Source organism: Salminus brasiliensis, chromosome 9, assembly GCF_030463535.1.
Source record: "Salminus brasiliensis chromosome 9, fSalBra1.hap2, whole genome shotgun sequence".
Classification (NCBI taxonomy): Eukaryota; Metazoa; Chordata; class Actinopteri; order Characiformes; family Bryconidae; genus Salminus; species Salminus brasiliensis.
The window spans coordinates 41248166-41267954 of NC_132886.1; the positions used below are offsets into that span (position 1 = coordinate 41248166).

Genomic DNA, 19789 nt, shown 5'->3' on the forward strand with positions numbered 1-19789 from the left:
GTGTATCGTTAGGTTAATAGGTTAATTCACAGCAGATACTGAAGAATTCATAGTGGATACTCAGTCATTCAGAATGGTTACTTGGGAGTTTCTAGTAGGCTCTTAATTCATACTGGTTACTGAGTGGACATGGAATAATTCATAGTGGATACTGAAATACATACAAATAATATAAAAATACATACTGAATGATTCACAGTGGGTACTAAGACATGCATGGTACAAATGTAAGAATACATAGGGTACACTTCATTCATACTGGTTACTGAGTGAATGCTGAAGAATTCATAGTGGATACTCAGTCATTCAGAATGGTTACTTGGGAGTTTCTAGTAGGCTCTTAATTCATACTGGTTACTGAGTGGACATGGAATAATTCATAGTGGATACTGAAATACATACAAATAATATAAAAATACATACTGAATGATTCACAGTGGGTACTAAGACATGCATGGTACAAATGTAAGAATACATAGGGTACACTTCATTCATACTGGTTACTGAGTGAATGCTGAAGAATTCATAGTGGATACTCAGTCATTCAGAATGGTTACTTGGGAGTTTCTAGTAGGCTCTTAATTCATACTGGTTACTGAGTGGATACAGAATGATTCACAGTGGATAATGAGGAATGCATGGTATAAACATAAGAATACATAGGGTACAGTTAATTCATACTGGTTACTGAGTGGATACTAAAGTATTCATAGTGGATACTCAGTCATTCAGAATGGTTACTTGGGAGTTTCTAGTAGACTCTTAATTCATACTGGTTACTGAGTGGATACTGAATGATTCACAGTGGACACAGAGGAATGCATAGTACAAACGTAACAATACATAGGGTACAGTTAATTCATACTGGTTACTGAGTGGATACTAACGTATTCATGGTCGATACTGAAAAATATATCATAAAAATACATACTGAATGATTCATAGCGGGTACTGAGGGCTGCTGGTTACGGAGTGAATACTGAATAATTCATAGTGGATACTGAAGAACTCCAAGTGGGTACTCAGTCATTCAGAATGGTTACTTGGGAGTATCTAGTAGACTCTTAATTCATACTGGTTACTGAGTGGATACAGAATGATTTACAGTGGATAATGAGGAATGCATGGTATAAACATAAGAATACATAGGGTACAGTTAATTCATACTGGTTACTGAGTGGATACTAAAGTATTCATAGTGGATACTAAAAAATATAGAATATAAAAATACATACTGAATGATTCATAGTGGGTACTGAAGAATGCATGGTACATAGAATTCATAGTTGACACTGAATTCATACTGGTTACTGAGTCGATGCTGGATAATTCATAGTAGATACTGAAAAATATATAATATAAAAATACATACTGAAGAATTCACAGTGGATAATCAGGGCTACTGGTTACTGAGTGGATACTGAATAATTCATAGTGGATACCAAGGAATTCACACTGTATACTGAATAATTCATAGTGGATACTAAATCCATAAGTCATGGTAGATTAATGGGTAATGTGTTCACATTAATTAACCAATAATTAGGCTGTAGTTGAGAGAGAGAGAGAGAGAGAGAGAGAGAGAGAGCTGTTAGACAAATGAAAGAGAGAAAGTAAAGAGAATGAACACATACCTTACACACAGCTACTGCACAGCGGTTACCATGGATTAATCTCACTCAGGACGTGTGTGTGTGTGTGTGTGTGTGTTCAGTGCTCTACTGATCTGCGGCTCAAACAAGATGGAAAGGTGTGTGTGTGTGTGTGTGTGTGTGTGTGTGTGTGTGTGTGTGAGAGAGAGAGAGAGAGAGAGAGCAGGAAGAACCTCAAACAGGCAGAGGAGGGGAAACACACACACACACACACACACACAGTTCTAGACTGCGGTGCTGAACCGGACGGTGGTGCTGAACGTCTGCTGGGTCGAGTGTGAGGGTTTCGGCTGCAGGTTCGGACCTGATTCCACCCGGTTCCTCTTTTATTACGTTGATTTGTAGTCTGTGCTCAAGGTCCTGCTTATTAACATGAATTACTAAAGCAGATGAGAGGAGCGCGAGGCTGAGTGACTCAGACAGAGTAATCAGAGTTTGCAGTAAATCACTTATTAGAGCTCCCGCAGCCAGACTCCCATCAGCCAATAGCAGAGCAGCATCTTCGGTTCTAATGGAACCCATGAAAACGTGCTGCTGTTCTGCTGAACAAAAGGCACCAACCAGCCAAAGCATTAGTACCACTGCCAGCTGACACTTTGACACTTTGACAAGAACCGAACTGTGATGTTCTAGACAATGACCGGGTCAGAACATCTCCAGAACATCAGCAAGCAGGTCTTCTGGGGTGGTCAGTACTTACCGAAAGTGCTCCAAGGAAGGGCAATCGATAAACCTGGAAGAAGAGAACTTCCACACAACTTCCAAGCAGGACTTCTTAAGGGGTCTGCTGCTAACGGTGGTCTTGGTGTTCCAGACACCACAGCAGGACACCTGCAGAGGTCTTGAGGAGTCCAGGCCTCGATGGGTCAGCACTGTTGTGGGTGCAGAAGGGGGTCATTGGTGTTAGGCAGGTGTCGTTAATGTTCTGGCTGATTAGTGTTTATAATGACACGGACACTAATTACCATTACTGCCATTAATAATAATAATAATAATAATAATAATAAATCTATTATTAATACTAATAGAGATAATAAAGTGTGTGTGTGTGTGTGTGTGTGTGTGTGTGGTATGTATAGTATAGAAGCATCAGCAGAAGGAGGCGGAACTTTCCCCTAGCTCACCTCCTCCCTCCTCCTCCTTCTCTCTCCTCCCTCCTTTAGCCCTCCCTCCCTCCAGGTTGAGGAAACATATCAGCCTCTGCTCTCGCGCGCTCACATCAGAAGAAGGGACTGGTGCGGACGAGCCAATCAGACTCCCTCCCTGCGATTCACTGCAGCTACCATACATAAAGAAGAAGCCGGGGCGCGAGCGCTGGAGAGAGAGAGAGAGAGAGAGAGAGAGAGAGAGACTGTCTGCGTGCCTCTCACACCCCCAGCACCACCTTGCGCTCCAAAACCCCCAAACCCACCTTCCTCTCCAAAGACCCCCTTCTTCGTCCACCATCTTCACCATCTCCTCCGCCCCCCTCCTGATGCGCTCCTCCAGCGGCCTTTCCCACCTGCCACGGTAGAAAGGGGAGGGGGAGGGCAGCTCACCGGTGCCTGACAAGAGGAGGAGCGCGCGCGCGCCGCGGCAGAGGAAGAAGAGGAGGAGGACGCACGGTCATTACGCACGGTCATTACGCACGGCTTTTTTTTACGCACGGCTCCGCCACGGCCAGGACGCGTCCGACCATGATGCTGCTGGCCAGATCGGCTCTCCTGGCCGCGCTCACGCTCTCCCTCGCGCTGGCCTGCGGCCCGGGCCGGGGCTACGGGCGCCGGAAGCACCCTAAGAAGCTCACGCCGCTCGCCTACAAGCAGTTCATCCCGAACGTGGCCGAGAAGACGCTGGGCGCGAGCGGCAGGTACGAGGGCAAGATCACGCGGAATTCCGAGCGCTTCAAGGAGCTCATCCCCAACTACAACCCTGACATCATCTTTAAGGACGAGGAGAACACGGGCGCGGACCGCCTCATGACTCAGGTGAGCTCCCTTCGCTCGTCTGGTTGTTGCGCGCGCGTGCACGGAAACGCCTTAACGCGGAGAGGGTCTTGCGGGGCTTATAAGGCAGGCATGCATGCATGCGTGCAGAAAAGAGCCGCTTTGGTCAGGCGCAAAGCACGTGCATGAGGGTGCATATACACTTTAGCCACGGAACCCAGCGCGTGCAACCGGAGTGGCGCTCGTGCACAGCGCTCCTGCGTTTAAAATATGAATGCGCCGTCAGTGCCCTGCTCTTCTGCGCGAGCGAGGAGGGCTCGTGTGGTACGTGGTGCGGTGTGGTCTGCATGCACGGACAGCTGGCTAGACAGACAGTTAGATAGATAAACACGCTCGTGCAAACGCATGACGTCCAGACGCTCGCGAAGACAGTCCGGAGCTCCGCTAAATGTAGAGGAAAACAAAGAGAGAGAGAGAGAGAGAGACGTTGCAATGCAAGTGCACGCACGCTGTGCAGCCTCGTGCTTATCAGGGCATGAAAAAAAGAAAGCGTTGACGTTTCTAGAAAGAAAGCAACGGTCTGCCTCGCGCTCTCTCTCTGCAGCTATGCGTGCACTGTGGCAAACACACGTTGTTGTTGCAGGTGCACGAACTGTCAGTCTAAGAGTGGTCAGGCTCGAGCTATTATTATTATTATTATTATTATTATTCCTTTGACGCTCGCGCCGCGTCCGCAGTGCTGCAATGGTGCAGTCGCGGCGCGTGCAACCGCGTGCATCAAGGCTGCACTGGGTAGCATTATTAAGCACGCGCTCAGGTGCCCTGCGAGAGGAGCTCTGCATTGACGCCTTCATTAGCGCGCGCGCCGGGCAGGTAGTGCAGCATTGCTGATATAGATAGATAGATCAGTGGTCAGTGAGAGTGTCTATCTGTAATTAACTCTATATAACATTAGAATAAACATGAATAAACATGAATAAACATGGCCAGTGGTCAGAATGTGCTGTTGGTCAGTAAAGTTATGGATGTTATACATTGATGGCTACATTTATATATATATATATATATATATATATATATATATATATATATATATATATATATATATATTATAAAGACATTCTCCTGTAGACAGATCAAAGAACCGTTTCTCAGAAGTATGTGGAACCGTCTTTGCTGTTCTCTCTTTATAGAGGAGGTTCTTTAGAAGAGGTTCTTTAGTAAAGACAGGTAAAATCCCCATTGGAATGGTTTGCTTAAATTGTCCTTTGCCTGGTTCTTAGGGTTCTTTTAAACTCTCTGAAAACTCTCTGAAGAACCCTTCTTCAACACTACATAGAACCTTTTTGCTGAGCGTCTGTGTTTCTGTCCTTTAAAAAGTGGTTCTTTAGTAGGTTAGCGGTTCTATATAGATCTGACTCCAAGAACCACGTAACTGCTGCTACGGTTCTGCGCCTGGTTTAACGGTTCGTTAGTCAAACACAAAGAAACATTTCTAGCTTTTATCTTTTCAAATCAAAGAACCCTTTTATTTAGCACTTTTTGATGTTCTTTCGTTCTTTTCTAGTTACACCCTTAAAAATCGGTGCTCCTGTAAGGTTCCGCTTTAGTTCTGTACAGAACCAGGTCAACTCAGAAAGAACCGTCTGAATCCAAAAATGGTTCTACATGCAGTGGAGAGAACCCTGCTTGCTGAGAGTGCGGGCTGGGGTGGTTGCAGGGTGTTGGTGCTGATACCAAAGTTCTCGCAGCAGTCGAGAACGTGCAGTGCTGGGGAACTTCAGGTTTCGTGAGGGGGACGTTCCTCAGAGACGCTGTGAGGACACTGGGCTGTGTGTCGGTTCCGTCCCTGTGGCGGACGGTGCAGGTGTGTTAGAACGCCTCTTTCTTTCTCAGCGCGGAGCTGAAGGTTCTTGATCTCTGCAGGTTTAAAGGCGGAGGGGGATGGAACCGTGTCTGGTGTGGTTTTCTCACATGTGTAGAAACATCAAACTCCACTTACAGTTATTATGGTTATTGGGGGGAGGGGTGGGGGTTACAGTAGCTCCAGGCGCTGAAGGAGCTGCCCAGACGTTCTCCTCACATCAAACGCGACGGCTGTGGAGCTGAGTGGGACGTTCTCGAGGCCTCGGGATGGTCATCAGCTCGGAGCAGCTTTACTCCAAGTAGACGGATGAGAGGTTCTCGCTGCCCTGAGCCGAGCGGAACCGAGCTGCGGTGGAACTGAAGTAGAACCGGTGCTGCTGAGGTCGTTCAGAACGTTTGTTCAGCCTGAAGAGAAGCAGTTAGGGTTCTTAGAGTACCAGTAGAACACGCAGTAACAGTGTAGACAGGGCACCCTTATAATAAAATGAGGTTCCTTAAGGGTTCTTTAGTTAAGACTATGGTTCTAAACAGAATGAAGACAGCTTAAAGAACCATTTGAAGGCTTTGTTTTCTCTTTTTGGATATGGTTCTTTTTAGAACCTTCTACACAGCATCCAAAAGGATTCCACTATTGTTAAAAGCAAAGGAACCCTTTTTTAAAGCACTATATATAACCTGTTTTGCTTAGAATGTATACAGGACCCAAAGAACAGGGTATGCAGGGTCAAGGAACCCTTTTTTGTACCACATAGAACCATTTTTACTAAGGGTCTATAGCACCAAAGTAACCCTTTTTATAGAACCTGTTTTGCTTAGAATGTATATAGGATCCACATAGGTTCCAATATTGTTATTGGTCAAGGAACCCTATTTTCGCATCTAGAACCATGCTTGCTAAGAGTATAGAGCACTGTAAAGGGTTCCACTTTGGTTATGACTAAAATAACCCATTTTTATGTAGCACCTTTTTGCTTACGGCGCTGTACTGGACAGTACAATACAAATGGGTACTAGACTATGGTCAATAGATCTACATAGAACCTAAAGAACCATTTGGATACCTATTTTTTTCCCTCCCTGGTTAAATAGATGCTTCTTTATATAATCTTTTAAAAGGGGGTTCTATATGGCACCAAAAAGGGTTCTGCTATTGTTATGAGTTAAAGAACCTTTGTAAGCACCCGCGAGGCAGTCTGTCAGAGCAGTGCATACAGAACCTGCTGTTGGAGAACCCTGTATATGTATATGAAGCATGCTGCTGAGGAACCTTTGGGGGTTCTTCCATTTAAAACTGTGGAGGAACCTCTTAAGGTGCTTTTGAGGAACCTTCAAGAAAAGGATATTTAGATTTAGATCCTTGAAGGTTCCTCAAAGCACCTCCAACTGAAGAACCTCTAATGGGAACCGTTCTGATTGGGTGGAAAGAAGCCCTGTGTATGTGTGAGAGGGGACGGAAGTGCGAGAGCGCAGCCTGCGGGGCTTCGTTTGCTCTCACAGCTTTCACAATAAACTCTCCTTATGTAAATAGAGAGGCCACTTCCATACCCCCCCCACCCCGCCAACAGCGCCCCCACCCCCACCCCCATACTCACAAATGCCTTACACTCTTAGGAGGAGGGTTCGAGGCCTGCCTGTCACTCTTACTGAATGTTAAATTGTGTTTGATTGTATCCACACTGATTGTCTCTCGTGTGGTTTGCTGGCGTGGGATTTCCTGCAGAACCCAAAATGAAGAGGGTTCCCCTAAATTTAAGTCTCCACTATCGTAACGTCCCAACACGCCATAGTAGATCACACCCAGACACATCGGTTCCACAGTGGTGGAAAAAAGCAGAGAGAACCAGTGAAACCCTTTTTGGTGCTACCTAGAACCTAAAGAACCCACCTACAGGCAGCTCTTCGAGGTGTGGTGATCTTGTATAGAACACTGCTTTACTTTCCTAAAAGCAGAACCAGGAAAAAAAAAACATACACTCTTAGCAATGATAGTAGAACCCATCTTGGTGCTTTTATAGAACCATATTTGATTAGGTTCTTTAAAGAATTGCCTACAACGCCTCTTTTCCACCAGTGTGCAGAACCCTTTAAGCAGGCAAAGAACCATTTAAGCATCCAGATTGTTCTTTAAGTTGTCATAGTTCTGTAAGGCAACCATTGCCCTCAGTTTGACTTGTGGGGAAATCAGTAGTGGAACCCGTTTTGGTGCTATATAGAACCATATTTCGTAATGTTCTTTAAAGAATCGTTTACTAAGATGACTTCCCAACAGTTTAAAGAACCTTTAGAACCAGGCAAAGAGCCATTCAGGTCTCCAGATTGGTCCTAAAGTTGTCATGGTTCTGAATACTGAACGATTGTCTTTACTGAAGAACCCATGAAGAACCCTCGTCCTGTGGTGTACCGCTAACCTGTTGGCTGTTGTGGTCACACGGTGTTGAGGAGGGTCTCGAAAAGAGAGGCGATTACGGCGGGACGTCTTTTATGGACTTCTCCGTGGATTTACGGACGAGGGGAAACTTCAATTTCTTTTTTAAGGACTGCCCATAAATTTGCACGCGGTTCACGACGCCCAGCGTGACCGGCGTAACGGGGTGGTAATCAGTTCGAGACCAGAAACGAGCCAGATAAATGAGTGACCAGCGCTACAACTACAGTGTCCTGTGGTGACACGGGTCAGTAACATGCACCAGTTGATGGATCTCTGAGCCCAGATTCAGTCCAAATGTTCTGGTATCTGATGTGAGCTTCTTTAGCGGGCAATAAGAGATGCTAGGCTAATGTTGCTAACAAGCACTGGACTTGGACTGCCCCCAGTCTTCACTGATCTCTGTAAACTGAGCTGTAGTTTGGTAAATGGGTTTAGTTGGAGATGGACAATCCAGGTCCAGAAAGTGGGTTCCAACTGCCTGGGCAGCTCTGCTGCAGCTAAAGGATTCAATGCCTACTAAAAATGATTCAGAATCTAATAGAAATGACTCTGTTTCTGTTGTAAAGAATTCTGTTTTTATTGAAAGGGACAAAATGATTCAGAATCTGATATGATTCAGTATTTACATTTACATTTAAGGCATTTTGCAGACGCTCTTATTCAGAGCGACTTACAAAAGTGCATCTAATAGAAATGATTCAGCATCTAATAGAAATGATTCAGCATCTAATAGAAATGATTCTGTTTCTGTTGTAAAGGATTCTGTTTTTACTCAAAGTGACAAAATGATTCAGAATCTAATAGAAATGATTCGGTTTCTATTGTACAGGATTCTGTTTTTACTCAAAGTGACAAAATGATTCCATATCTAACAGAAATGATTCAGTGTCTATTATAACTGATTCATTAACTGCATCATGGTGCTAATTTGACATTTCTATGGTTCATAGACACGAAATTTGAGTATGGGCTCACATATACAGGCCAATTAGTCTTTCAGGGGTTTATTTAACGTTTAATAAAAATGTTCACAGTGCCCCCGATGGTGAAAATGAACTCGACGTGGACAAATAGGTGTTGGAATCTGTTCCCAGTCCTGGTCCTGCAGATTGCACGGCATGTTTCAGTGCTTTCCTGCTCTAAAACACTCACTTCCACCCAGGCAGGGCTTCCTAACGAGCTGATTAGATTAGAATCTGGACTGGGTATCTGTATCTGATCCAATGCATGGATCGCACTACCTCACAGTGTCCGTTCCCTGGACGAGGAGCTACAGTCCAGGACTAGGCTTAATCTCTGCCAGGTATCTACACTGATTGATTAACAGGAGTCTCAGCAGCCGACGGCAGGCTAAGTGTTCCGCCAGGGAGAGCCGGGTAACTGTCCTGTCCAGGCCTGAAGCTGGAGGTCCGAAACCCCCGGCTCAGAGCAGCGGATTAGGAGCGGGACAGGCCGAGGAAAGGCCGTCTTGTCGTCTCCTGCTGTGCATCATGCTCACTGAGCACAATCCGGCTTGATTTGAGGCACACGACCCAATGAATTAATAAAGAGTTTAAGGCTTCACGGCTCTTGAATGCGCCGGGGGAGAGCCTGCGGCGTGTCTCTCTCCCTCTCTCGCTCGCCCTCCCCTCCTATTCGCTCACAGCTCGGAGCATTTTCGGTGCTACAAGTGCCTCCTGAGCAGCCCAGTCCTCAGTCCTTGGGGACGACCCTCAGCCAGACCTCTCACTTTTGCAGACTTCCGTTCCGTATTGAACTGGCGGGCTCTTACGGACCGCTCGGACACGTCTCGCCTGGAACAGAAGCTAGCATAAAGCTAGCATTAGCTATGTTATGTTGGGGATGACGGATACGTCAGTAGATTTGTGAAGCAAATCATGATACTAGTAGATTTGTTAGGGATGATCTTGTCACTGAATGCAATCAAATCCTCACAGCAATGCTCGTCCAAAATCTAGTAGAAAGTCTTCTTCTTGGACAGTGGACAGTTACTCCAACAGAAGCAGGATCAACTCCCTTGATTTCAGAAGAAAAAATGAAAAAAAGAGCAGGCGTCCCAATACTTTTGTCCAAATAGTGAATGTATTTAACATATTCCAATTGAATGTCCTAGTTCAGGTCAGAACCAGAAGAGGAATGCTAGGTAGCAAAGTTCTAGCTTGCATGGTTCTACTAAGTTCTATAGTCTTGTTCTTGCCAGGAATGGAATTGGAATTTTTGCTAGCATTGTTCTAGCTATCTTAGCCCATCTAAGGTCTGTAGTCTAGTTTTTGGCCAAGACCAGAAGAGCAATGCTAGGTAGCATTGTTCTAGCTAGCACAGTTCTACTGAGTTCTACAGTCTATACTGTAGTTCCTGCCAGGAATGAAGGAGGAATTCTAGCTAGCATAAGCAGTGTTCGCTAGTGTTGACCTAGAAACTTGGCTTGGCTGCAGAAAATGTCCTTTGCTGATGTTCGTACCTTTGAACTTCTGTGTTTTCTGACGTTCCCTAACTCGCTAACCTGATACGGACTGTAAAGGTTTAGTATTTGCAAGGAGAGAACCTGAAGCTAGCGATCCAGACCCGCCCCAGAATGGTACCAATAGGTTCTGCTCCAGAGAGTCCTATTCTATTGGCAGTACTTTTCACTTCATTAGACGCAGTGTCCATAAACATTTGGACATATCACCTACTGGCATGGGCCCACAGTTCCCATTTCGGTGCATTCCTAGAAGACATTTAAAAAGAAGCTAGCAGTTGCTCAGCGCTAGCCCTGAATTGTCCCAGAGAAGGGTTAGCAAAGTGGCTAGTCGCTCTAGCTCGCCTGTATCTGCGACCGCGGCTAATCTGGATCTCCTTGCGCTCGGACATGAATTAATGATGCTAAATAGAAACAGTCTCGGGGCGTGTGTTCATTTTTCAGTGGCTCCGGCAGGAAGCCGTTATGAAACCCGGCCTTTTGAGCGCCGGGTTGCAGTTCTGCCCGTTCGCCGTTGGATCTATATGTTTTAGAGCAGTGAAGCGAATGCAATAACTTATCAATTTTTCATCACAGGCTTGAGAGAGTCTTCAGAGAGAGAGATGCCCCTGTTCAGGACAAGATAATAACCAAGGAAACCCAACAAAAAATATCTCGTATCTGAGCCAGGCTACATTTCCAGATTTAATGGGTTTTTGGCTGCTAAGGTCCCAAACAGTCGCCTAGCGCCGACACTTCTACCATAAAACAACAAACCAGCCTCTTAAGCTCCAACAGTCTGGAAGTGGTTCCTCACTCTAACTCTCACATTAGCTTCATAGCTATTCTTAAGATACACCCACCAGCCAAAACATTAATACCACCTGCCTGACACTGAGTAGGCCGCCACAACAGCTCTGACTTGTAGAGGTGTGGACTCCACAAGACCTCTGAAGGTGTCCTGCTGTGGTCTCCACCAGGACTAACGTCAGCAGCAGATCCATTAGTTAACGGTCTTGTAGGTTGTGAGGTGGGACCTCAATGAGCTTCAGTGAGCCCTGGGTGCCCCTGACCCTGTCTAGGGAGGTATTGACCACTGCATACCGGACTGAACACCCCACAAGACCTGCTTGCTGATGTTCTGGAGATGTTCTGACTCGGTTGTCTAGAACGTCACAGTTTAGTTCTTGTCAAAGTGTCTCAGATTCTTACGCTTCTCCATTTTTCCTGTTTCATCATCTTCAAGAACTGACTGTTCACTCACTGCCTAATATGTAGACCCACCTCTTGACAGAAGCCACTGTCATTAAGGATAACCAATGTTTTTCAGTTCACCTGGTACTAATGTTATGGCTGATTGGTGTAAATAACGAATGGAAATGGTTTGAAGTGAATCTATCAATCCAAAAATCTTCCCCCAAATGCAGCTGATCAGCCAAGTCATCTTTGGTGGCTCAGGTCTGTCGTCTTCAGTTTTAGCGCAGATGGTTCGAAGCTAATGTTGCTAATAGCTAATAAAATCCTAAACGCCACCAATTAGCATATAAGACCTGCCAATGACACACACTGTTATCTCGGTCTCCCTCAGAGATGCAAAGACAAGCTGAACTCTCTGGCCATCTCCGTGATGAACCAGTGGCCGGGGGTCAAGCTGAGGGTCACCGAAGGCTGGGACGAAGACGGACACCACTTCGAGGAATCCCTGCACTACGAAGGTCGGGCCGTGGACATCACCACCTCCGACAGGGACAAGAGCAAATACGGAACGCTTTCCCGGCTGGCCGTGGAGGCCGGGTTTGACTGGGTTTATTACGAGTCCAAGGCCCACATCCACTGCTCGGTCAAAGCAGGTAAGAATACTGGACTCTAACTGACCAACAGAGACACAGTCATCCATGTAAATTGTGACGAAGCTGAGATAGACTCAAGAATGAATGAATGAATAAATCAATGGATGAATGAATGAACTTCTAAAAGTGTCTATATTTGGGTTCACCCTTCCTTCATGTCTACAGAACTAGTTTCATAGTAAATATTGAATCATTCATAGTAGATTCTGAATCATTTGTAGTTGGTACTGAATCATTCGTAGTAGATTCTGAATCATTCGTAGTAGATTCTGAATCATTCGTAGTAGATTCTGAATCATTCATAGTAGATTCTGAATCATTCATAGTAGATTCTGAATCATTCATTGTAGATACTGAATCATTCATTGTAGATACTGAATCATTCATAGCAGACACTAAGCCCTAAGATCAGTGCAATTGAAGTGGTTAGAAATGATGACTATCTGTAATGAATCAGACCCAACTCTTCAGTCCAGACTTCATAATGTTCTCAGTAGGATCACATCTCCATCTGCAGACCGTCCTACAAAAAGTGGATCTAATGAAATGATTCCTAAGCTGTTGTGGTTGAACGGTGAGGGTGGGCAGTCTAAACTGTGGTCATTTATCAGAGATCGCCCCACTCTGTCCAGCTCCTATAGAAATATCCCCGCAGACACACATGATCCGAATTACAGGTCCAGAAACTGTACACTATCATTCGGTCTAGATTGCTGTTTGGAGGCATGTGTTTTTTTTTTGTTGTTGTTTTTTTTTGTGTGTGTGTGTGTGTGTGTGTGTGTAGCAGATATATTGTTACAAATGAAGCACTGTATTGTTTCTTCATTTTCAGACTTCACACCAAAAGTTAACCCAGTAAGGAGAACCATATTTGACATTAATACCTTTAACTGGCTGAGTTATTAATCCTGAAGGGGAACGTCGATTTTCCAATATTTCTGCATTAATCAGTGTTTGAGAACCGATTACTCAGAGTCGAGGGTTTGGTGTGAAACTGAGCTTCGCTGTAGAGAAACTGACCCACTCTTTTTCTTTACAGTGGTGATGAATGGAACCAGGCGTCGGTCGCCATGACTACAACACAGATATAGCCCATAATTTATTTCCTACCCAAACCCACCAGTGAAGCTACAACACGAGTCTTCTGAGTTTTATATGGATGATGATGATGATGATGATGATGGTAAAATAGTGAATAGAGAATCTGAACTAATGCAGTTTTCTTTAGGGACTACTTTCTGTAGCCGCACTACACCCTAAAGGCAGCATGTATCCCTCCACCTTTTTAATGATCTGGTTTTAAAAGCAGGTTCTAGAGCCGAACTCTTCTCAGAACTCTGGTAGAACAGTGTCTCAGGTATCAGGCAGCGTCTTCATCACCATTAGGTGAAGAACTTTCTGTGAGGAGCTTCTTTTTATTAGAGCTTCAGACGTCTGCTTCCCTTCACCTCCACTGTAGAACCCCAGCTCTGACTGGGGGGGGGTATCTAAAAATATATCAAAATCAAATAAAACCCTGAAACTGACCCATTATGCAGAGAATTTTGAAAAATCAGTGCAGTTCCCCTTTCAAATGAATGTGTACTGAAGTAACCAGAGGTTAAAGCTATTAACCGCTTTCCGCTCGTCTGATTGGTTGAGCAAAAACAGGCCTAATGCAATTCATCATGCGCTTTTCCGTTGGGCTGCATTAGCACATTAGCATACCCCCCAATCTTCGGATTGCAATTCGAAACACACGTCTGGACGTCCATCGGAGGGCCCGTGTCACCCGGGGTCACGCGCCTCTATCAAAAGGATTTGGGTCCGAGCAAGGCTGAACTCGTTCGCCCAAATCTGTTTCCACAATTGTGGCCACCTTTATTGCATGGCCCGGGAACTCATGAGAGGATTAGAGTTTAAAAAATAAATCCGGAGGCGGGAGGAGCCCATTCTTTGGGCCTCTGTGTTTACCGAACGTGTGATCCGAGAGAGCGGGAATGTGAAGGGTTCTCCCAGGATTGACGAGGGAGAGAGAGAGAGCGAGAGAGCTATAGAGAGAGGGAGAGAGGGAGCATTGAGGTTAGGCCTCTCCTGTTTGGAACCCCGCAGCTAATTTACATTCAAATCTCCGTCATGAGAGAGAGCTGCAGAAGTGTCCGGCCTGAGTAAATACAACTCCGAGGCCTTTTCTTTTTAACTCGGGGAGAGCAGGCGGGCAGTGTGTGTGTGTGAATTGTCACACACTCACACACACACACACACACACACACACTCACACTCACACACACAGACGTTTCTGCACCTGAGCAAATATGAAAGAGGAGCTGGGAAAGGCATGAGTGTCCTTTTCCAAGAGTGGTCCGTACACAAGCCGCATTACAATGACAATGTCCGGCCTTTATTGGTTTTTAATTAGACCAGTCCGAGCTCTTCCCTTCCCTCGTCTCTAACAAAGCCGCTGCCGCTTTCTCCCCTTCTTCTTCTTCTTTTCTTCGAGGGCCTTAGATTTACAGCCCAATTCACACTGCGGCCACCGTTTACTCAGAGGCCGTTTACTCTCCGCCACGGCAACGTCTGTAGGCCAGCCTGGCTCTGGCTCTGGCTCTGGCTCTGGCTCGGCTTGGCGACGCTTCTTTTGGCAACGTCCACTGGAAAATAAAAAATGACCTTTTTAATGAATACGTTCCCATGTGTCTTACGGGTGTTCGGAGACTCATGTTTCAGTCAGATTTTAGCTCCCAGACTGACTTGCGCGCTATTGACAAAAGTATTGGGACACCCACAGGAGCTTTTATGACGTTCCATTCTAAACTCACAGGTATTAATAAGGAGTCGGTCCTCCTCTGCTCTGCAGGTCTGGAGCTCTGCTGCAGTTACTGAGTCAGTTGGAGGCTTTTCTGCACTCTGCTCTGAGCTCAGCACTAGGCCCTGACCCCGCTCTGTAGCTTTACGTGGTCTGACAGACACTCGGTGTCTGAGCTGCTCTCTGTGAGCTGTTCCTCCTAAACTCTTCCACTGTTCAATAATAACACCACTCACAGCTGATGGAGGAAGATCTAGGAGGGAAGGTCTAAATTTCTCCAGCTGACTTGTTGTTGTTGGTGCAGCGGTGTCTCCTATTACATACAGAACCACGCTGGAGTTCAGTGAGCTCTTCAGAACCTAAGAAAGGCCGACTGCAGGGCTAGGGGCTCGATTTTATACACCTGTGGCTGAATGGGACTGAATGAAATGCTCAGATTCACTGATTAAGAGGTGCGTCCCAATACTTTTGTCCATATAGTGTATAGCTAACAACCAATGAAGCTAGCGTTCCTCATATATAAACACGTGTGGTTTCTGACTCTGTGTGACTCACTGTTATCTAGAAACACGGACTGAAGGAAGTTAGCTGTTAGCCATAGCTAATAGCTAACGGCTCCAGCCAAGTGTTAGGCCTGAGTTGTGTCCCGGCAGATAGCGGTTCATAAAGCGTTCCAAATGTTCATAAATGTTTCTATTTTCATTCAACTTTACATCTCAATCCAAAGCTTTGTACAGAACGCTCGTCAAGCTAACACGCTAGCTAAAAGGTCACATGCTGTTCCCCATACAGTGATGCAATACGATGCATTGGATCATGGACGGCATGTTAGCTTGTGGCTAGTGTGTTAGCTAACATGCTATTCGCCATACAGTGATATAATCTGATGCATTGCATTACAAACAGCATGTTAGCTTGTGGCTAATGTGTTGGCTAACATGCTGTTTGTGATGCAGTCATACAGTACAATGGGCTGTATCACGAATACCATGTTAGCTTGTGGCTAGTTTGTTTGCTGACATGCTATTTGTGATACAGTGATACAATACAGTGCACTGGATCATGAGCAGCATGTTAGCTTGTGGGTAATCACGGTCACGCAAAAACCTTGTATTTCCAAAACAGCAACAATTTTGCAGGAGGAGGGGAAAAAATAAAACGTCTGAACTTTGGAAGTCAGTTTTGGAGCATTTCTATTGGTCCATTCATAATGAAATTCTGATATAATGTAAAGAACGTCTGCCAGATTGAGGGGAAGTGAAAAATGACCAAAAAAACAATGGAGATACAGGGTTTTTTGCTAAGCAAATGTATATAATGTTGGGGTGTGTGTTTTTCACTTGTTAGCTACGTTAGTGTACAATACAGTACACAACACACAGCGAACTTTGGAGCCTTGGCTACGTCGGGTTAGCGCTGTTAACCGCACTGACTCTCTGTTGTTAGCACTGTTTTCTGCTAACCGTGTGTTTCGCATAGCGTTAGCGTTAGCATTAGCGATGCATTAAAAGCGTATTTATCTGTCCCAACAGAAAACTCGGTGGCTGCCAAGTCCGGCGGCTGTTTCCCCGGCACTTCGCATGTCCGGCTGAAGGACGGAAGGCGGAAGGCCCTGAAGGATCTGAAGCCCGGAGATGCGGTGCTAGCAGCGGACGAATCGGGAAAGCTGGTCTACAGCGACTTCTTAATGTTCACGGACCGAGACCCCACCACCACACGGGTGTTCTACGTGATAGAAACCAAAGCACCCGTCCAAAAGATCACCCTGACCGCAGCCCACCTGATCTTCGTCCTCAACAACTCCACCCAGCACGGTAACACTGATGCTAATCACATCCAGGCCATGACCGCCACCTTCGCGAGCGAGGTCCGACCCGGACAGAAGGTGCTGGTGGTGGACGGCGGCGACGGAGGCCGGCTGAACCCTGTGGTCGTGGAGAGGATATACACGGAGGAACACACAGGCTCCTACGCGCCGGTCACGTCCCACGGCACCATCGTCGTGGACCACGTGCTGGCGTCTTGCTATGCGGTCATCCAGGACCACAGGCTAGCCCACTGGGCCTTCACCCCGGTCAGGTTAGCCCACGGCCTGTCCTCGTTTTTACTCCCGCAGAGCTCCCAGCAGTCAAACTCGACCGCACAGCCGGACGGGATCCACTGGTACTCCCGGCTTCTGTACCGGATGGGGACTTGGCTCTTGGACAAGCGTGAGCTCCATCCGCTGGGCATGCCCTTGAGGTCCAGCTGAAAGAGACTCTGCTGGAACTCAAGCAGGACATTTACAACTAATGTAGGATATAAGACTTTATTAGAGTATAAAAACAAAGAGAGAGAGAGAGAGAGAAAGGCCCAGAGAAGAGGTGGGATATTTATTTCACTGACATTTACTTTTATCATTTTAAAAAAAAAGAGTAAAAATGGAGCCTTAAAAAATAAGTTTGAATAATTTATTCTCGTGTGAACTCCAGGCTGGTGGCACACAAATGCAGTGTGATTCAGTGGGACCAGCCAGATGTGCAGAATCTATTTTTGTATATTTCAAGTAAACTGGAAAGAAATGTTAAAAAAATAAAAATACAATAAAAAGTGAAAAAAAAAACTGTAAAAAGGTAGAAAGAGAGAAACTTCTGGACAGGTTGTAATGTTCTGTGCATATGTGCAACTGACTGTTATATTTTGGGGGAAGAGCTCAACTTTGTGGGGCCATAAATTATATTTTTATACACAGAATTGTAAATTGAGTAGATTTTGACCGATCGTTTCCCGAAATCACGTTTTTTTTTTGTTTTTGTTTTTGTTTTGTTTTTTCTTTTTTAAATAATGTAAATTTACGAGAATATATTTTAATTTAATTTAGTCAGTCTTGGCAATCCTGTGCTGTTCTGCTCAGTGAGGCTTTCTGTCCACTTTTCTGTTCTGTTCTTTTCTCTTTTTTCGTTTCTATTTTTTCCTGGAGAAAATAGAAAAACGCACATTTTGACAATTCAGTAGTCTAACAGCTTAGCTACCCAGCTTTCCTTTAATAAATTAATAAGTAACTCATGGAAATTTACTAAAAAAAAAAGTGTATTTTTGGTTCGTTTTTTCATATTTTGTAATAGGTAACTAGTTTTTTAGAGGAATTAAAGTGAAATGTAGCAGAGATGCACAGTTGTTCTAGGCTGGTAGCCCATCATAGCGAGGCCTCGATGTTTCAGCAAATGCATAGAAATTATTATTATTATTATTATTATTATTTATATGTTTATTATAAAATGTGATAAACTATTGAAACTTGCAAGTGGATTCTTTTCTGGTGTTCTGAGAATTTTCTGCAACAGCAAAAACAAAGAAAATCCCGCTTCGTTTAAAAATCAAAAACGCAAATTTTTAACAAATATATACATATAAAAAAAGATGTTTAAAAATTGGAGTTTGTAAGAGATGAAAGTGAGGGAATGATGAACGCGGTGTTCACAAACACAAAACCAAACTAAAGTGTTTGTGGAAGCTTTTAAAAAAATACAAAAAACAGCGTTAAGATCATTAAAATCAACGTTTTTAATTAAGCGACTTTAATGAAAAGTCCCGAAGTATTTTTCTTCTATCCGACTGTGTGTGTGTGTGTGTGTGTGTGTGTGTGTGTGTGTGTGTGTGTGTGTGTGTGTGTGTGTGTGAGAAAGTGTTGGTGTGCTGCTACATTCTGGAGCTCAAAGAAAGCGCGCGCGGCTCGCAGACAGATTAAACAGGCCACTGTTTGCGCTTTCCCGCGAGCTCTTCACAGGAGCCGCGCAGTAAACAACCTAATAAACAACCCAATAAACAGCGCGATCAATAGGCTGATCGATACTGGAGCTCTGCGCAAACAGCGAGGAAACGAGACCAGAAAAGCCCAGCGCTTCAGAAACTCAGCAGACCAGCAGAACCAGTAAGAGGAAAGAAATAAGAACCGGCTTACTGGTTTCCATTAGAGACCCCGTTAGAAAACCATCAAACGCGTGAGGAATCGGCCTGGTCACCAGTTAAACCAGTTACAGGATCTTTAACACAGTGATGATGATCAGCCTGGGAGGACCTTTTAAACACCAGCCTTAAACCTTAAACAGCCCGTCCTGTAAAGTGTAAAGTGTAAAGTGTAAACGTTGAGTTTACTTTACAGAAACGACTGCTTTCATTTCTCTGCGTTTATTTAATTCCGAGTCTAAAGCTGTGCTGTTCTGAAGTATTGCGCGTAAATTCAATTTATCAATCGTTAATATTTCCAAGTTTATTTACATTTTATTACATGAATAATTCATTCAATTTGAAAAATATCGGGTTGAAAGTAAATCAACGTCTTTAAACGTTTGAAGTAAAGAACCATGTTATGCCAAAGTTATGAATATTGTCAATGTGTTGTTGATGCTTTAAGTTCCAATAAATTTTCTACAGCAAACAAACTTAATTAACTAAATGTAACAGATTAATAATAATAATAAAACAATGCGTGCGATTACTTTTAATATTTCCTCCAATCTGTTAAATCCAGTAAAATATAATATATGTATTTACTTTTACAGAAGTAAAAGATGTGACGTTTTAGACACTTTTAGAAAATCAGCTATACATGGAATGTGACCAGGGGTGCACTTTATTACTTTATTAGCATTTAGTGTTTTTTAAGTGTTTTAATCGTGTAGTTATTTTTTAACAAACTGATCATTTACTTAATTTGTGTTTAGAAAATAAACGCAACCAAACCGCCGATATTTACCCATTTCTGATTCATTTCTGATTCATTTCTGATTCTGAAATGTAGAATTCCTGCTTTAGGAAAAGTTCAAGTTTTTAAATCGCTGAAAATAAAAGTCAAATGTAACTC

General features: G+C 44.4%; 1 protein-coding gene across 1 annotated transcript; it reads left to right on the forward strand.

Moving 5' to 3' along the window:
• Positions 1-2886: 2886 nt before the first annotated feature.
• shha (sonic hedgehog signaling molecule a) lies at positions 2887-18133 on the forward strand. The gene is made up of 3 exons (XM_072687038.1): positions 2887-3619; positions 11900-12161; positions 16479-18133. The coding sequence occupies exons 1-3, from the start codon at positions 3329-3331 to the stop codon at positions 17195-17197; spliced, it is 1272 nt and encodes a 423-aa protein (XP_072543139.1). The 5' UTR covers positions 2887-3328; the 3' UTR covers positions 17198-18133.
• Positions 18134-19789: the final 1656 nt, after the last annotated feature.

Excerpts from the sequence above, each read along its gene's own strand:
- shha (XM_072687038.1), top strand. The coding sequence starts at position 3,329 with ATGATGCTGCTGGCCAGATCGGCTCTCCTGGCCGCGCTCACGCTCTCC. Across the intron at positions 3,620-11,899 it reads CGGACCGCCTCATGACTCAG|AGATGCAAAGACAAGCTGAA; the intron begins GTGAGCTCCCTT and ends GGTCTCCCTCAG. Across the intron at positions 12,162-16,478 it reads CCACTGCTCGGTCAAAGCAG|AAAACTCGGTGGCTGCCAAG; the intron begins GTAAGAATACTG and ends CTGTCCCAACAG.